At 37.9% G+C, this 17,549-nt stretch overlaps 1 protein-coding gene across 5 annotated transcripts in view; it reads left to right on the top strand.

The window, feature by feature from the left end:
• The first annotated feature begins 3,632 nt into the window (after positions 1-3,632).
• Positions 3,633-17,549, top strand: part of LOC120069549 (exportin-4 protein) — a 53,797-nt gene continuing 39,880 nt past the window's right edge. For 2 of the 5 annotated variants that reach the window (XR_016527723.1, XM_090310788.1), the window contains exons 1-11: positions 3,633-3,768; positions 4,204-4,299; positions 4,447-4,680; positions 6,010-6,193; positions 6,630-6,741; positions 6,831-6,917; positions 7,021-7,159; positions 7,584-7,680; positions 7,757-7,816; positions 7,917-8,026; positions 9,353-9,457. Coding sequence is in view for 4 of the 5 variants with exons in the window: in XM_090310788.1 (XP_090166914.1) it covers positions 4,237-4,299; positions 4,447-4,680; positions 6,010-6,193; positions 6,630-6,741; positions 6,831-6,917; positions 7,021-7,159; positions 7,584-7,680; positions 7,757-7,816; positions 7,917-8,026; positions 9,353-9,457 (1,191 nt within the window). In the remaining variant the exon portion in view is untranslated. Of the gene's footprint in view, positions 3,769-4,203; positions 4,300-4,446; positions 4,681-5,799; positions 5,902-6,009; positions 6,194-6,629; positions 6,742-6,830; positions 6,918-7,020; positions 7,160-7,583; positions 7,681-7,756; positions 7,817-7,916; positions 8,027-9,352; positions 9,458-17,549 lie in introns of those variants that run through there. The other 3 variants (XM_090310789.1, XM_090310790.1, XM_090310791.1) reach the window with 3 other exon arrangements.

The following is a 17,549-nucleotide window of genomic DNA, read 5'->3' as shown; positions in this document are numbered from 1 at the left end:
GCCACAGCTCCACGACCATGTTTCTTTTCTTCTTCCCTCATTTTCTCGCCACAGCGCTACTGCAAGTCCACCAACGCGCATCTCTCTTTCAGAACGGCTCTGACAAGGTTCCTCTCAAAATCGACTGATCGTTAGTGTATTCGGTCGGTCGGTTCCATAGGCACTCCCTAAACTGAAAACCACCAACGGATCAAAACCAATAGATTGATGGTTGGCGTCAATTTTATCCCAAAACCAACACTGACCATTGATCATCCATACTTCTATGGATCCAGATATATGTTTATCGAGAGGTTTTGTTCACTCGACAAAGGACTGTAGACCTCGTAGTGATGTCTCTAACGTTGAATGAGGTAAGTTTAAGCAGTGTGGAATTAGTCATGCAGTGAGGGTATCTTCGTATGGAGGCCAATGTTCTTGAAGACAATGTCTGAAGCTTTTGATTTAATATTTCTAGACTGTGACAAGAAGACTCCTCCTATTCCTTCATCCACACTGGCCAAATTTGGCCAAATTTGCTTTGTTGATAGAAGCATGTGGTCTTGAATTACGTGAAATCCCTACTTTGGCCTAAGAAAGTCGTGTCATGTTTTAGGCTTTTAGCTTTACAAAGTCCCCTACAAAGAGTCTTCCAAGATAAGGAAACTCCTTGGTTCACAAGATCTGAAGCAGCCAAGCTTAATGCCTCTTTGTGGAGCTCTCTCACTAGCACCTTTGCAACTTACTCATGCCAAGAAATCAGTTTGAATTGACATGCCTTACTTTCTCCGGAACTTTGAATCTATCTTCTCAAAGGAATTTTGGCTAGCCGTGTTTTATTATTGTTCTTAGGCTGTCTTGCTTTTAATTTATTCCCTAAGTATTGAAAGTTTCTCTTTGTATTGTCATGAAACCTTTTATTTTAATCTTATATTATGTCTTTCGAAATGATGAGTGTCACACCCCTTCCCAGATTATCCTCTTAACCTAGAAGAAGATGTGACGGCAGCAATTACCAACCCTTTTGCTGGCACTTACTGTCTAACTAACCTGTTCAAATTGTCTATAACCCTGGTATACATACATTTTATCAACATATTGGAGAGATTAATTCGAAACTTAAAACATTTATATTACAGGGTTTCATAACACTGTTCATACATACACTTATGTACATTACAACTTAGTGAGCCCAACATACAACAATAGTCCCTGTATGGCAGACACATATGTACTAACAATTACAGAGTCATCAATCAAACTTCCTTCAACCTGTGTCTTTGAGTGGCAGAGCAGCAGCAAAGATGTCTTGTCTTTTGGGGAGTGACCGCTACCTGGGGAGGAAACATTTTGAAAACATGAGCTAGAAGCCTAGTGAGTGACTAACTTTTAAAACATAAGTATTATACATAAAACTGATAATAAAAATGAAAGCTTTAATTGGAAACATAACTTTAGGCAACCCTCATTCACATAAACATGAACATAACATATCACATTTATGCTTTGTTGGACTATTTCTTAGTTGAGAGTGGCCTTCTTGCTCAACTCCCAATACTTGGCCTCTATCTGAGATTGAACCCTCGTGTCCAATTCTCTACCTTACTTAACTGCATTACTATTTGATTGAGAGAAGGAGTCTTTTGTCCAACTCTCCGTACTACTCTAGGTTAAGGTGTGTTGCCTTTGTCCACTACCTTCTACCTAGTTTTCCTCATACTGTACCAGGGTAAGGTGTACCTCCTTTGTCCATCACCTTACCTCGTAGTCTTAGCTATCCTACGTGCACGTAGATTAACTCATATCTAGGACTCAGCTCTAGTACCTTCACATCTAGTCCTTTAGTACTATGCTATTTATATCTAGGACTGTGCTGCAGTACCTTCTCATTTAGTCCTTTAGTACTGAGCTATTCATGTTGAACTCGTATCTAGGACTAAGCTCCAGTACCTTCACATTAAGTCCTTCAGTACTGAGCTATTCATACTTTCTAAGGCACATTCTTATCTCTATATGACTTGCAATCACTTGGCCACATGCCTCCTTCAGATAGTGCATCACCCAACCTTGACCAACGCATAGCTCACCTTGAGGTTATCGCGTCCCTCCTATGTTCGCATGCTCTTAGACCAGCGCATGTCCTAACCCATGCATAGCTTAGTCTTACCACATCACCAACCAGGTGATGAGCCGTCCTCAACGCATAACCATCGAGCATCACATGCCTCAGGTGCCTTGCGCTCATTGCCTTGCGCCCAGCCTTGCGCTCAGTCTTGCACCATTGCCTCGCCCTTACATTGCATAGCTCCAGCACGTATCGTAACCTCATTGCATGCTTCCTAACTTTATTGCATAGCTCTAGCGCGCATCGTGTACCCAGTGCCTTGCGCTCGTCGCTGCGCACTGGTCAACATACACGCCCATGGTCATCGCATCCCTCGCATGTGTGCGCTAGGCTCAGCGCCTAGCCTTGCACCAACGGTCAACATACCTTGCCCGTATGCTCTCTAACCTCACAAGCCCTCCGGCTGCCGCATGCCTTGTTAACGCATAGGGTTGCATGTGTTCAACAAGACCACCTTGGTGTGCACAACTCCAACTCCTAGCTCTCCCACATTCGGCCACACTTGGCCTCCACAAGAGCTCGTCTAACCTCTAAAAGCAAGACTAGTGCATAAGAGCTTGTCTCCAACACCCAACACAAGGCTAATGCATAGGCTACACCCAACCAACACTTAGCCATATTTTCCCTTGCTAGGTTCTCACCACTTCACCCGAGAGCCAAACTTTGCACCCTAAAACATTTTTCCCCTTTTATTTCTTTATTCTTCACCCATTTCCCTACAATTCTGAGCATTAATCTCACTTCATTTTCTTAATGAATAAAGAGACTTGTTTCCTTTTAAAAAAAAAAAAAAAAAAAATTTGCAAAGTCCCCCTGAGGTAATTGGATTTTTTTGCATGAAGAGAATTTTTACTTATTTGGTTGTGATGGTTTCCCAAAGCTTCTTTTTATGGGATAGTTCTTGAAAAGTTGAAGTATTTTTTGTGGAGTTGTGCAGATTTGGCTTGAGGATTGGGAGTTTGATGGAATTAATTTTTTTGGTATTGAGAAACTTTCTGATTTGGTTGCTACAGGCTGCCTTCGGATTGGTTTTAAAAGGTTTTTTTTTTTTTTTGATAGCTGAATGCTTCTTGGTTTTCTTTGGGAAGATATAAAGTAGCTATTGGTTGGTTTTCAGTGTTTGGTGGAGTCCTTATTCATAGCTTCATCATTCATTTGCAAGCTCCCCAAGTCTTTCAATTGAAGATATTAGAAAGTTCTTAGTTCTTTAAATGTGTATTTGCTCTGTTTTTATCTTATTTTCTTCACTCTCTCTGGGAGTTTGTATCCCTTGAACATTTATTCCTTTTTATTATATCAATGAGAAGCTATTTCTGGTTTTTTCTTTTTTAGGACAACAACGAGAAGTTATTCCTTGTTAAAAAAAGAAAAATTCTGTTTCAGGATTTTGCGTGGAATCTTCTTTTCACAATGATCCAGATTTTGTTACCTAAATAGTTCTCATATTTTTTTTATTATGTTATTTTCTTTACTTTTTTTTTTTTTTTTATTGTGGTTTGGAATTTTGATGTTTCTTGGTTTCCAAAAATCTTGGTTTGGAATTTTGATAACCATTATTTTTTATGTCATGACGAATTGTTTTGCACTTACAGATAAATCAGTCTATTCATGGTGTTCATGGTGTTGATGTGCAATTTTGTGGAGTTAACTTCCTGGAGTCATTGGTAAGATACATTTTCTTAAATCATTTAAGGCTCTTTGACATTGATTTTTTCTGTCTGGTTTTTATGTTTTCTTTTTAAAAGGTTTGCTGGTATAGTTTTTCCCTTTTTCTAATTTAATTTGAAATTATTCGTTTTAGTTTATAACTATTTTTCTTCAAGAATCTATTTTTTTGTTCTGAGATTTGGCTTAGATTCCTAGGTACTTAACGATGGAAGTCTAAACAAAGAAATTATTATTAACAAGTTTAATTTTTAAAAATGGTAATTCAGAAAAAGGAAAATCATTATTAAATGGGTTCTTACTATGGTAATTCAGAAAAAGGAAAATCATCATTAAATGGGTTCTTATTAATTGAAGGATTATTTTTTAGCAATAGCTTCATAATGTTATGTCCAAATTTAACCTTATAATGCTAATTATTTTCCCTTCAACAGGTATCGGAATTTTCACCCTCTACGTCAAGTGCTATGGGTCTTCCTAGGGAGTTTCATGAGCAATGCAGGAGATCATTGGAGTTGAACTACTTGAAGGTTCTTGAATTTATTTTACTTATTTTTTTTGGAAGCCGTTTTAAATTAAAATGACCTACTTTGGTTCTGCCTAGTATGTCTCTTGTTTTTTTCCCCTTAATTTGACATTCTATCAACCGTTATCTTTTTGTATGACTTGAATGATAGACGTTTTACTGTTGGGCAAAAGATGCTGCTGTAACTGTCACCAATATAATAATTGATTCTCAGACTGAGGTTCCAGAAGTCAAAGTTTGTACGGCTGCTTTACGTCTGATGTTTCAAATTTTGAACTGGGATTTTTGTAATATTGTTGGTGCTAAAGCTAATGTAAGCTTTTACTATGCTGGAGTCAAGGATCATGGTGATACAACCAAGAGATCTGAGTATAACTTGGTGCAGGTGACCAAATTTCTGCTTCTGGTGCTGTGTTGTTAGAATTAATTTTTTAAGTTGTCAAGTGAATTGAATTTTTGTACTATCATATTGAATTTGGGTTTGCTTTCAGTCATGTTCATGGATAATTAAGAATAGTGCACTTGAAAGATAGAAAGTGGAAGTTTTAAATAAGAGATAAAGAGATCAAAGGCACATTTATAAACAAAATATTCTAAACAAAGTACTACACGAGAAGTAATTAAGAAATTGTCTTAGAAAAGCAAAATATAAGCCATTTAAAACAAAAGAACAATAATGAAGAAGACCCCCCTCTAGGATTTCTAGAGAGAGAAAATTATATCTAAATATTTTACATTTTTGGACAGAAAAGAATAAAGAATAAAATTCTCTCCAAACATCGTTGTAGTCCCAATTTTTTAAAAAGAAATTCTTGTCCTTTCCAATATCGGTATAACTTTTCATACTGTAATATTAAACTGCTCTCTCAGCTTAACTATTCAGTTTATAAGTGGAAGGAGTCTCTCTGTTCATCTTGACATCTTTTATCGACTTTTAGGATTGTGTAAGAAAACAGGAGAATTTGAACTTTGTAGGCAATTATGAATTCAACCCCTCTATTTGACTTGAAGCACCTTGACATTAGATCATAATCTAGTAAATCCCAACTAATGTTATCAAAGGCCTTTTCAATCAATTTGAAACCCAAGAACGTTATTCCTTTTTCTTTTATGGTCATTAGTGCTCTATTGGCAACCAAGGAGGAGTTCATAATATGACTACCATCAATGAAAGTGGTCTGGTTCCTTCTTGCAGTCTGGCTCCTTTTTGTGGGCTTTTCTCTTTTTGTGTGTCTGTGTGTTCTTTCATCCTTTTTCTCAATGGAAATCAAGCTTTTTTCATAAGAAAAGGACTACCATCAATTAAAGTGGCTTGGCTTTGGGGCAGTAGCATCCATCAATGTCTCTGTTGAGAAGGTCATACCAGTAATCATCTTAGCCATGTTGAAATGGGTTTTAAGTTATCACCTTAATCACAATAAGTTTATAATTCTTCTTTAGAAATTAATTTTTTTGTGTCTACGTTTGTTGTTTAAAACTTGAGCCATCTTCTTTGATGTGTTAGGATGCATTATCATTTTTCTGCACTCTTTGGTGTGTCATCACACAAAATCTGTTGGATGGAAGTTAGTCACTGTTCTTTTATCTGTTTAATGCTTTTGTTTAGGTAGGTTATTCTACCATACAATTCTTGTTATAAAGGTGTCAGTTGTATAACTATTGTTTTGTGCTGTCTAGTCTTTTACGACGTCTTCATTCTCTTCTTTGGTTGTAGCTTGGTCCTGCTTGGCATGATGTTTTGATTTCAAGTGGCCATATTTCATGGCTTTTGAATTTATATGCCGCACTTCGACAGAAGTTTTCATGTCAAGCCTTTTGGCTTGACTGCCCTATAGCCGTATCTGCTCGAAAGCTAATCGTACAATTTTGCTCCTTGGCAGGGACAATATTTCATTCTGGTAAATGCTGCCTCCTTGCCTATCTGTGTCTCAAGTTGCCACATTTTTTTTTTTTTATGATACTCAAGTTTCCACATGTTTTGTTTTTCTATCCTTGATATTCTTTGCATATTCTTTTGTCTCTATGGTAAAGAAATATTTTTTAATCTCATGATGACCTTAATTAGTTGATTCTATTGATTGTATCACTGTGCCTTTCAGTTCTAGTGAAGTTATTCACTTGACTAGCTTGGAGTTTGTTATGGATGAATTTTTAAAACTTAAAGGACACGGTTGTACAACCTATAGACCAAATCCATTTCAGCTCTTATACATGCTATTACAACGGTAGCAGTGGAAATTTTTCGTCTCTCGGCTTCTTCCGCGTTTTATAGTAATACTTTACATCATGAATCTAATAGTTTCTGTTGTAGTAAGAAAGTTGTTTAATGATCAGATAATGGGCAGATGCATGAAAATCATCTATTACAGCTCCTTTTGGGGATAATACAGTGGATTGATCCTCCGGATTCTGTTTCGAAAGCGATTGAAAATGGAAAATGTGAAAGGTTAACTTGCACTCTTGATTTCATGACGATCCTTCTGTTCGATACTTAGTCTCTTTTTCTCATGTGCAATATCTTTTTCTTGGGTTAAGTGAAATGCTTGATGGTTGTCGTGCATTGCTATCCATTGCAACCGTAACAACGCCCTTTGTGTTTGACCAACTACTTAAATCAATCAGGTCAGTAAAAGAACGTAACTTGTGATTCAGTAACACATTGATAGTCTATTTAATTTATATGGTTGGTCATATTTGATTGGATTCTTTTCCATTGATATTCCAGGCCATTTGGCACCCTTCAACTGTTATCTAGTTTAATGGGTGAAGTTGTAAAGGTTCTTATGACCCATAACAGTGATGAGGAGACGTGGAGTTGGCAGGCCCGTGATATTTTACTTGATTCCTGGACTGCCCTCCTCATAGTATGTAGCAATTAATATTTAATAAATTATCTTGTAATTGTATTAAGTTTGAACTAGTCTGACATCTTCATTACCAAGAACAATGTATTTATGCTGCCTTGATTCTTCTTCCATTTTTCTTCCAAACACTAGGACACGTCATTCTAAAAATATCTTTAGATTGTCTTGTCCTAGTTTTTAGAGGACTGTGTCCTGTTCTGTCTATCTTATGCCTCTCAGGTAGTGGCTTTAATACTAAAAGGTTTTGTTGACTATTAGTCCAGAAACACTATTGCTTGCGCTTGGTTGAAGATAAATTGCAGTATTTAATTGGACGAATACTTATCTGTACATTTTAAATATTTCTATCATTATATGATTTTGGAACTAATGATTGCAATTAGTAGTCTAAAATTTAGATTTCTTTTCCCCTTGCCCGCTTCAGCCATTAGAGAGGTGTGGTCAGAGTTCATTGCTTCCACATGAAGGTATCAGCGCTGCAGCTAACCTGTTTGCTTTAATCGTCAAATCAGAGCTAAAAGGTGGTTAGGGGTTCCTTCTATATTTGAGAAATCCTTTCTTAATTTATATTATTAGCTAATGGTGATATGGTTGCAGCTGCATCTGTCTCAGCTGATGACAATATCGAGTCTGAATATTTTCAAGCTTCTGTTTCTGGTGAGAAAGAATTATAATAAACTAGTTTTCAGAACAATTATTATAATTGCTAACGTACCTGCTACAGTTTGTCATTATTTGCATTTTCTTGCTTCTACAGCCATGGATGAAAGATTAAGTGCTTATGCTCTAATTGCGAGGGCAGCAATAAATCTCACAGTTCCCTTCCTCATAGGATTGTTTTCAGAGCATCTCTCTAAGCTTAATCAGGTTCCCCTTTCCATGCACTAAGGATACCTTTGCGGAACATTCTATGGTGTTAACTGCTTGAATAATGGGGGTTTGCCGTTTGGTTTCAATATTTTAAAGGTGAAAAAAAAGGATTAGACCTTGCTGGATTCAGAGTTAACCTGATTTGTAGTTCGAGTTCATCAATCATTTGACCCATCTAGCTCAAGGGAAACAATCATCCCAAGCATGAGAGTCAGCAACTGATAAAGTCTAAGTAAACTATTTGATATCTATTAGACGAAGTACAATGACCATTCAAAAGTTTCTTATCCTTAGGAATACAATGGTTAACTACTTGACGTGTATGTGTGTGTATATTTTTTTTTCTAAAAGAAACCTTTGATTAAATTAGCCACGTCTTCAAGATGTAATGGTGAAACCCCCAAAATGTAACTAGGTGATAGAAAGTGTCTCAAGTGTGAGAGTTAGGAACTGATCAAGCTTATTAGCTCTTGATGCCTACAAGAACAAATGAAATGGCTATTTGGAAGATGCTTGTTTCCAAGATTTTAGTTTTAAATCAACCTGGCTAAGCTGTTCATGTTTTTATTAATCAACTTTTTATTTGAAGAAATGAAATGTCAGGTGCTACTTGGATGCATGTGTGCAGTATCTTCATTTAAACTAACAAAGTCAAGAATGCTCTCCTGATCTGACATATTTATGTCGCTCATGAAAAGAATAAGAATATTTCAAATGGGGTGACATTGTACCAATGGATATATATTTTTGATACCCCCAAAGTTTCAAGTTGTATTCACGTAAGAAAAGGAGAAAGCAAGGGTCAGGAATTGTAAATACTAGAGGGCTGTTTGTGGGGAGAATACTAGTGTTGTGATTTTGTGGGGATTAGCTTCGGGTAGTTGTATGTTGTTTGTATATGGTTGTTATAAGACTTATTAAGTGGGATTAGCTTTGGGTAGTTATATGTTGTTTGTATAGGGTTGTGAGAAGGTTTATTAAGGCCGTGAGGTTGAGGGGGAAGGCATTGTTAGCTCTGTTGAGCATTCTGGAGAGGGGGGAGCTCTCGAAACTCCCTTGGCTTTGCCAAATCAGTAAATATATAATTCGAGACTTATCAATTTCCAGGGAGCTTGTTCTATTCTCAATGTGAACCATTCACTTGAAAGCCTTTATGTGATTCTAGTTCTATTAATTAATACCCATCAATATTCAGCATCTAGGTATCCTCCACGTCTGTACATTAAGCCTTGTTTCATAACTATCTTTTTTGGTTTCTTTTAGTATTTTTACTGTCTCCACATAATGTGAAGATTTATATATTTCTGTCCATGGTGTCTGTAGGGAAGGGGCATCAATGATCCAACTGAAACACTGGAAGAAATTTACTCTCTTCTGTTAATAATTGGGCACGTGCTTGCTGATGAAGTGGAGGGGGAAACACCGTTGGTAAGCCTATTTTTGGACAAAAGTAGTTAGTTGTATGGTTTCTCATTGCTTTGATTTACTTAGAAAGTTTCTGTATTTACCATAGAACCCGTGTTGTATACATTTTTGCAGTTCCCTATCTTTATTATTTTGAGATGTTCAGCTTGAGTATTGAAGAAAGGAATATTCACTTTTCAATTTTTAGAATTTGTTCGTCAACATATGGTTGTTCTCGTTCCTGTTATTGGTCTTTGACAAATTATAGGATTGGTTCTTTAGGTTAAAGTTGTGATAACTATAGGAATTCCGTTTCCATTAATTTTTATGCAACATTTTATTCAATTATATCATCACTAATCAACGAAAAAATTGAAGGCTTTGAGAATTAGCGTGAAATTATTTTCTTATGTTTTGCTCATTTCTTGGAAGGGTACTGTTGTAAGAGAAAATGTTGTTTCCTTATTCTTAATTTAATACTTGCATTTGCTATGCGATTGAATAATGGTAGAAGCCTTGCTTATAAATATGCATGATATGAATAATTTATATATGATATGAATAATGGTTCAGGAACCAAGGAAAGAATAATGATTTTTCCTCTCTTATCCTTCCTCCTTTTTCTCACCCCTTTTTGTTAACCTTCCTCTAATTGACATTTGGCTTAAAGTCCTCCTATCTGTAGTTATCCTTAGTGAGTATGGAAGTTAAAGTTGCTGCATTCACGATGCTTATTTTTGTATTTGAATAGATGAGAATGATCTTTTAAACGGAAGATTTTCCTTTCTTCCTCAATTATCATCTTTGCAATGGTTTGAAGCTGGCTTGATGGAGACGTGCTCTTTTGAAAGAAGATGAGAAATGATTGTGAGGTCGTATATATAAGAAAGGTAGTTTTTTTTGGGAGATGATCAGAGATTCCATCTTGGCTTTTGATAGGATTAAGTCTCAGGATCATTTCAAAGAGATGAAGCTGAATGGTTCTCTATTGAAATGAAGGGTTCCAAGGTGGCTGAGAGAAGTTTTGAAGGTGTCGAATCTGGATTCCAAATCTGGGCCTGGAGTGTTACATAATGATGTTTTGGTTATTAATAAGAATTATCTTCTCTCTCCAGAAGATAGTGGGCCATTAATTCATCTTCTCTCTCCTTCAATCATTAAAAACGATGGTTTTTTTTGGAAATCTAATCGAAGCTAAATGTTCCTCCCTCTCCTCAATTAATTAATAGAAATCAACCTTTTTTAGTATTTGCATCATCCTCTTTGGAAGGAAAAGAGCCAGTTCACTCTATCTATCCTGGAGAAGCATTATTCTCGAAGAGGTGCTTTAGAAGTTAATTTTGATCTTATTGAAGAAGGTTGTACTCGTGTAAGTCCCAACTTGAGTTTTGCTTTTGAATTCAAAGGAAAAGTTTTCTGATGAAAATCATAGAGAAGCTTTTGCACACTTGTTTCAAAGGTCTAATGAGGGAAAGGATGATCAGATTCCAAATGCAAGTTCTAGTCCCTTGTCTCCATCTCAAATTCCTTCCAAATCCTCATTCATTGTTGAAGTCTGTGGTCTACACTTATGTAAAGCTACTTACCATTCATCTCAGAATGTAAGCTGATTTTGTAAAAATGAAAACTGTTTTATGGAATGCTCGAGGTCTTGGAGAGAGCTTAGCATGTTGCTTTGAAAAGACTTTTCAGAATCAGAACCCGGAGTTGGTTTTAATTTAGGAGATAGAAAGAGAGGATTTCGTCATTAATTTTTAAAATTCTAGGTGGAATTCAAAGGAAATTACATATGTTGTCAAAATGACATTTGAAAATTCAGGTCTTTTGTAATATGGGTTGAAAGCAAGCCGACAGTTTTACAAAATCTCAAAAGGGGATCCTCATTATCAGTAAAGTTTACGTCTCAATACAAGAGAACTTGTTTGAAAAGATTTCTTCACAATCAGCCATAGGTGCTTATTTTGGGGGATTGGAATCAATTGCTTCAGAAGCTCTCAACCTCACAAATTGTTTAGAAGCCAAAATTCAAGTTAGACGAAACCTTTGTGGGTTCATGCCGGCTACTATCGAAATTAAGGATGAAAATCGTGGTCATTTTTATTTAAATTTTGGTGATATTGAATGTTTAGAAGCTCCATCCAAGTCTTTTGGGAATTTACTTTTTAAGGACTTTTTTAATCCAATTGACCTTGTTCGGTTGAATCAAGTTATTCAAGATGAAGGAGTCAATTTCCATTTAGATATTTCAGATTGGACCTTCCTTGTCTCCTCTCAATCCAAGCCGGATTTCTCAAGAAACCCGAATCCAATCTCAAAGAAGTGTACCCCGAAAAGAGTTGCAAGTTTTGCGGAGGAAGGTGAAAAGCCACATTCTCTGGGAAGATACACGGGCAAATCAACCACTCTTTCCTCCTTTTTAGTTGAAGAAGTCAAACAGTCACCAGCATGTAAAGGGTCTCCTGTGAAAGAAGTCGAAAAGACACAGTCCTTTAATGGCAAATTTGAAAAGGCGCCTCAAGTATTTAAGAAGAGAGAGATGGGAGAAGGAGGTTGTGTAGTCGGCATTTTTCCTTTTGAAGTTGAACAGCCACTCGCACAAGAAGATGAAAAGTCCTTAGGACTTTGTGACGCGGAAATATCTAATTCTAATCTTAATTTGCGGTAGGCACTTTTGCTTTCCCCAACCACCAAAGAAGTCCAATCGTCACCCAAGTCCGTTACACTTCTCCCCTGTTCTAACCCGATTAAGCCTTCTTCCCCTGTTTCCGCAAAAAAATTGGCTCCTTTGCCACTGTCGGATCCAACACCCTCCTTAAACAATTCCATCTCCTCTTTTCGTGCAGCATCTCCTTCCCTGCAGTAAGTTAGTGCCAAGGCCTAGCAAATTAGGGGCTAAACGACTTTATAAAGTAAAGCATCCCCCCTACCTCTTTAAATCCTTCGTAGAGCATTTCATGAGAAGAAAACTTGTGAAGGATTCAATTAAGAAATCATGCCAACCGATTGACCAGAAGGACAAAAAATGCTCTCCCCTCTCTCCTCTTTTTCTCCCTTCCCCCGTGCCCTCCCTTCCGACCACCCCACCAAAGCTCACCATGCCCTCCCTAACCTTCCCTCCCTCTAACTGCCTCTCTCCCCACTCCTTCTAACCTTCTTCCGGCTCCTACCCTTCCACCGAATTCCTCTCACTCTGTTTCTGCCCTGTTTAGCCATGGCTTCTTTCTCTTACCGCATCCTTGGCCATGCCTTCCATATGGAGCAAGAAGGATCGAACTTCCTTTTAAAAGACATAAAGAAAGGACAGTACATTCTTCTCTCCTTAATCTCAGTTAAATGGCTTTTAGAGAGCTTTCGCAGACTTCTATATGGTTTCACCTTTGAGTTTTTTTCTTACTAAAGGAAAGAGTTGATCAAAGCTTCATGAGGCTTGCCAAAGTTCGTGCAAAAGAGAAATGGTTTGTAGAATGTGCTGTATGGCCAATCACAAGAGGAAGAAGGAACATCCACATCACTACGCAACAGTCATCACAGCTAGAAACTCCCTTTAATAAACAGGAAATATGGGGGGCTGTTTGTGCTCTTGGTACAAATAAATCCCCGGGCCTTGATGGATATACTGCTGAATTCTATAAAAAATCTTGACACATCCTTAAGCCTAACATATTGAGGGTGTTTCAGGATTATTTTTAAGAAAGGTAGTCAATGCCAAATTCAATGAGACCTATATTTGCCTCATCCCCAAGTGTGTTGATGCAAAAAGAGTTGGTGATTTTAGGTCGATCAAGCTGACTACTTGTATTTATAAGATTTTGGCTAGAGTCCTCTCTATAGATTGAAGAAGGTTCTCCTTACCCTTATTTTAGAACACTAGTCGACCTTTGTTGAGGGACGTCAAATCTTGGATGCCTCGCTTATTGCCAATGAGCTTATTGATGAAGGGCATTGTGATTAAACTGGATATAAAAAGGCTTTTGATACGGTCAATTGGGGCTTCCTTGACACATTCTTCAAGCTAGAGGTTACGATTGCCTCTGGAGAAAATGAATTTTGGGTTGTATCTCTTCTGCAAATTACTCCATCGTTATCAATGGTCGTCCTAGAGGAAAAATCCATGCTTCTAGGGGTATTAGGCAAGGGGATCCGCTATCTCTTTTCCTCTTTAATATCATTATTGATACCCTTAGTATGGCTTACATAAGGTGAATTGGATAAAAAGATTTAGGGTTCTGATCTCGGTAATGATGGGCTGTCTATTTCCCATCTCCAATTTGCAGATGACACCATCTTATTCTCCACCTACAACCTGGAACAGATCAAGAATTTATTTGATGTTATTGATACCTTCCAGTCCTATTCCGCCCTATCCATCAATCACCAAAAATCTGAAATTCTTGGCATCAACCTTACTCCCACACAGCTTCAGGACATTGCAGGGTTATATAGTTGCAAGGTTGGATTGTGGCCTAACACCTACCTCGGGCTTCCTCTACATGGCAAGCACAAAACTTTCTCTTTTGGGGCCCTAGTGATTGAGAAAATACAGCGTAGAATTATGTCGTGGTCTTCATCATAGTGGATTTTAACTCTTATTCAAGCCTCATTGAGCAACCTTCCCACTTATTATCTTTCCCTTTTCAATCTCCCTCGCAAAATGGCCAATATTATTGAAAAGATCTTTCAAGACTTCTTGTGGAAAGGAAAGGAAGATGGCTCTAACTTGCATCTTGTTTGTTGGCATAAAGTTACATCCCCTCAATCCACCGGTGGCTTAGGGATCACCAATCTCAAGTTGAGAAATGAGGGTCTTCTTGCAAAATGGATATGGCGCTTTAGGTTGGAAAGATTTTCTTTATGGCGAGGAATGATCATGGCAATATTTGGAACTTCCTTGTGCGGTAACAAAGTTGGTAATGGATCCATGTCTACTACCAAAGGTCCTTGGAAAGCATTGTCCTACCTCCAACTTCTCGTGGATCAACATGTTACTACCATTTTAGGCCGTGGGAAATCCATTCCTTTCTGGTATGATCCATGGGTTAACAATAAACCATTGCTGTCACACCCCCTCCCAGTTTACCCCCCAAGACCGAAAGAGGATATGACGACAGCAGTTACCGACCTACTTGCCAGCACTTACTGCCTAACTTAAGTAAAACCTGCTTAAAAACCTTGATATACAAAATACACTTAGCGGCAAAATACCCATGACTTTAACCAGCAAGCAACTTAAATACAATTCAGAAACAACGACAAAACATATGTCCAACAAAACAAAGCAAGAACGAAACATGGGTCCCAAAATAAAATCCACAAGTCCCCGATTTCTCTCAAACATGTGTACATCAAAACACGCTTAACCTAAGTTTCCTCCTTCCTAACCGAGCTTTGAGTGGCAAGCAGCAGTGGGTTCAACCGCGAGGAATCTGATCGCTACTTGGGAAAAAGGAAAACATTTGAAAACGGTGAGCTAGTTGCCCAGTGAGTGACTTATAGAAAAACAGTTCGTCTCAAGCATTTCAAACACATTATTTTAAACATATAAGCGTGTTGGAAATAATCTCAAGCAACTTACATAGTATCATACATTAATCATAACATCATAGTCAAACATATCAAGCCTTAGTTGAGCGAGTGTTCATAGCTCAAGCTCCCAACATCCATTCATGGCCATGAGACCCATACTTCGGTCCCATTATAATGATTGTGGCCAGGAGACCCATACTTCGGCCTCTCATACAGAACTACCTATATGCATGTGGAGTATACTAAGTACCGTCAACACCTTAGGTACTTCCTCGGATACCTTTTATACCTTCGGCATCCGGTTTATTAGAATCGTAACATTCAGAGAAGGTTTGACCACAATAAGCTTTAGGCATAACACGTACCTAGCTTTCACCATAAGAGCATTATCACAATTCAACATGCATGCTTCACGATTTATAAACCTTTAGTTTTGCAATACTTTAGCATTCAACCTTGACATGCGTTGGGATTAGTAAAACTTATTTAGATACCTTAAAACATCATGCCTAAGAAATGCCATGAAATCAGAATGTAGTTGCTTGGAAAACCCTTATAAACCTTGGCATGAAATTCATTTGGAATGCATGCTCCTTTTATATATATATTTTTTAAGACATTTAGTCACTCACGGGTCTTTAGGCTTGTTTTTCCTAGGTTTGGTAGGCTCCCCAATGGACGTCGCTCCTACACATCAGAATAAGAATTTTAGTTACTGCTTTGGTCTTCCTTTTGAGACTACTCCTTTTAAACCAAGCTCACACTTAGCAAGAAATTGCCTGTTCGTCCATAAATTCCAGATTCAGCATCTAACGTCAATAACGCGAAAACCAGAACTCATTTTAAGAAAGTTCCTTTTTCGAACATGCTCAGAATCTTGTTAACAATGTTACCTCAAAATTTCAGCGTAAAACTCTTTGTGGTTTGACCTGGGTCTTTAAATCTTTCTTGATGGCCCTAAACCGCAACTCCCTGCTTAATCAAAGATTCTAGGTTTAACTTCCAAATTATGTAACTCAAACCCCAGACCTTATCTTGCAAAAGTTCATTCTACAAACTTGCTTGAAATAGTGATAACAATATTACCTTAAAATTTCAGCTTGAATTCCAAGTGGTTTGGCCTAGATCTACGATTCTTCGTTGAGTGCCCGAAAACGACCCTTCGTCTTTTCCTTCCTTCTCCGACCCTCTTTCTGGCGAGAACTCCCTTCCAAAGTCTCGATTTCAGGAACTATACTCATAGAGCTTCCCAACGGTACCAAGTTCGTCTGATTTGCTCGAAGGAATCGTCCAAAACGAGCTCTTGAAGTTCTCTTCCCTTTTTATACTACCGTCAAACCCTTTTGCATGAAATCTCTTTAAGCCACCTCACCCACTAGTGGAGATGAAGGGCCCAAAATAAGCCATCTGTCCGGGTAACTAAAAGAAAAGATTAAAGCTAAACGTTTCAAGCAAACTCGATCCTCGATGGAAAAATTCGATGGAGAAAGGGTCATTACTCGATGGAAATTTCGATGGTTCTCTGCTAAATACTCGATGGGAAGAACTTGATCCTCACCCACTAATGGAGATTAAGGGCCCACAATAAGCCATTTGTCCGGGTAACTAAAAGAAAAGATTAAAGCTGAACGTTTCGAGCAAACTCGATCCTCGATGGAAAAATTCGATGGAGAAAGGGTCATTACTCGATGGAAATTTCGATGGTTCTCTGCTAAATACTCGATGGGAAGAACTCGATGCTCGATGGGATACTCGGTGCTCGATGGCTTGCTCGATGCACGATATTTCCTCTATCGATCATACTCGACGCTCGACCCTTCCTCGATCGTTCAGACTCGATGCTCGACCCTTCCTCGATCGCTTATACTCGACGCTCTTCCCTTCCTCAATTGCTCATACTCGTTGCTCGGCGACATTTACTTGATGCCTGCCTTATGCTTACTCGATGCTCAGCCACCACTCATCAAGACTAACACTAGCCAAATTTTCTTTTTGCAAGGCTAGTTTAATAAGTATCCGAGAGCCAAGTTTCCCATACTTAACATTTTCCTTCTTCAAAACTTATCCTTTACCCAAATCCCACAATTCCAATCTAAATTGAATATTTAACCCTATTACTTTGCTAAACTCAATCAATAAACATAATTAAAAAGGGAAAGTAAGGTGCGGGTTTTACAACCTACCACCCCTTACAAAAAAAAAAAATTGTCCTCGAAATTTACCTATAGAAATCTGTTGAAAAGTTGAGGATACTTCTTCTTTACTTGCTCCTTGGATTCCCACGTCGCTTCTTTAACAACTCAATGGTTGTTCCACAAAACCTTCACCAAGGGTATGGTTTTGTTCCTTCCTGTCTAAAATCTGAACCGACTCTTCTTCATGCGAAAAATTTTCCTTGAACTGTATTGGTGACTCAGTTTCCCTTTTCTTCCAAACCTGAGTACTACTTTCCATGGAGATAACCGAAGGAATACTTGGTCTCCAACCTCAAATTCTAAATCTCTCCTTCGCTTATCATCGTAACTTTTCTGCCTGTCTCGAGCTGTCTTCAAGCTTTCTCTGATATGCTTCACAGTATCAGACGTTTGCTGCA

Source organism: Benincasa hispida, chromosome 2, assembly GCF_027475165.1.
Source record: "Benincasa hispida cultivar pf3 chromosome 2, pf3_genome.v1.1, whole genome shotgun sequence".
NCBI classification, from domain to species: Eukaryota; Viridiplantae; Streptophyta; class Magnoliopsida; order Cucurbitales; family Cucurbitaceae; genus Benincasa; species Benincasa hispida.
This window is presented reverse-complemented; position numbering and strand designations above follow the sequence as displayed.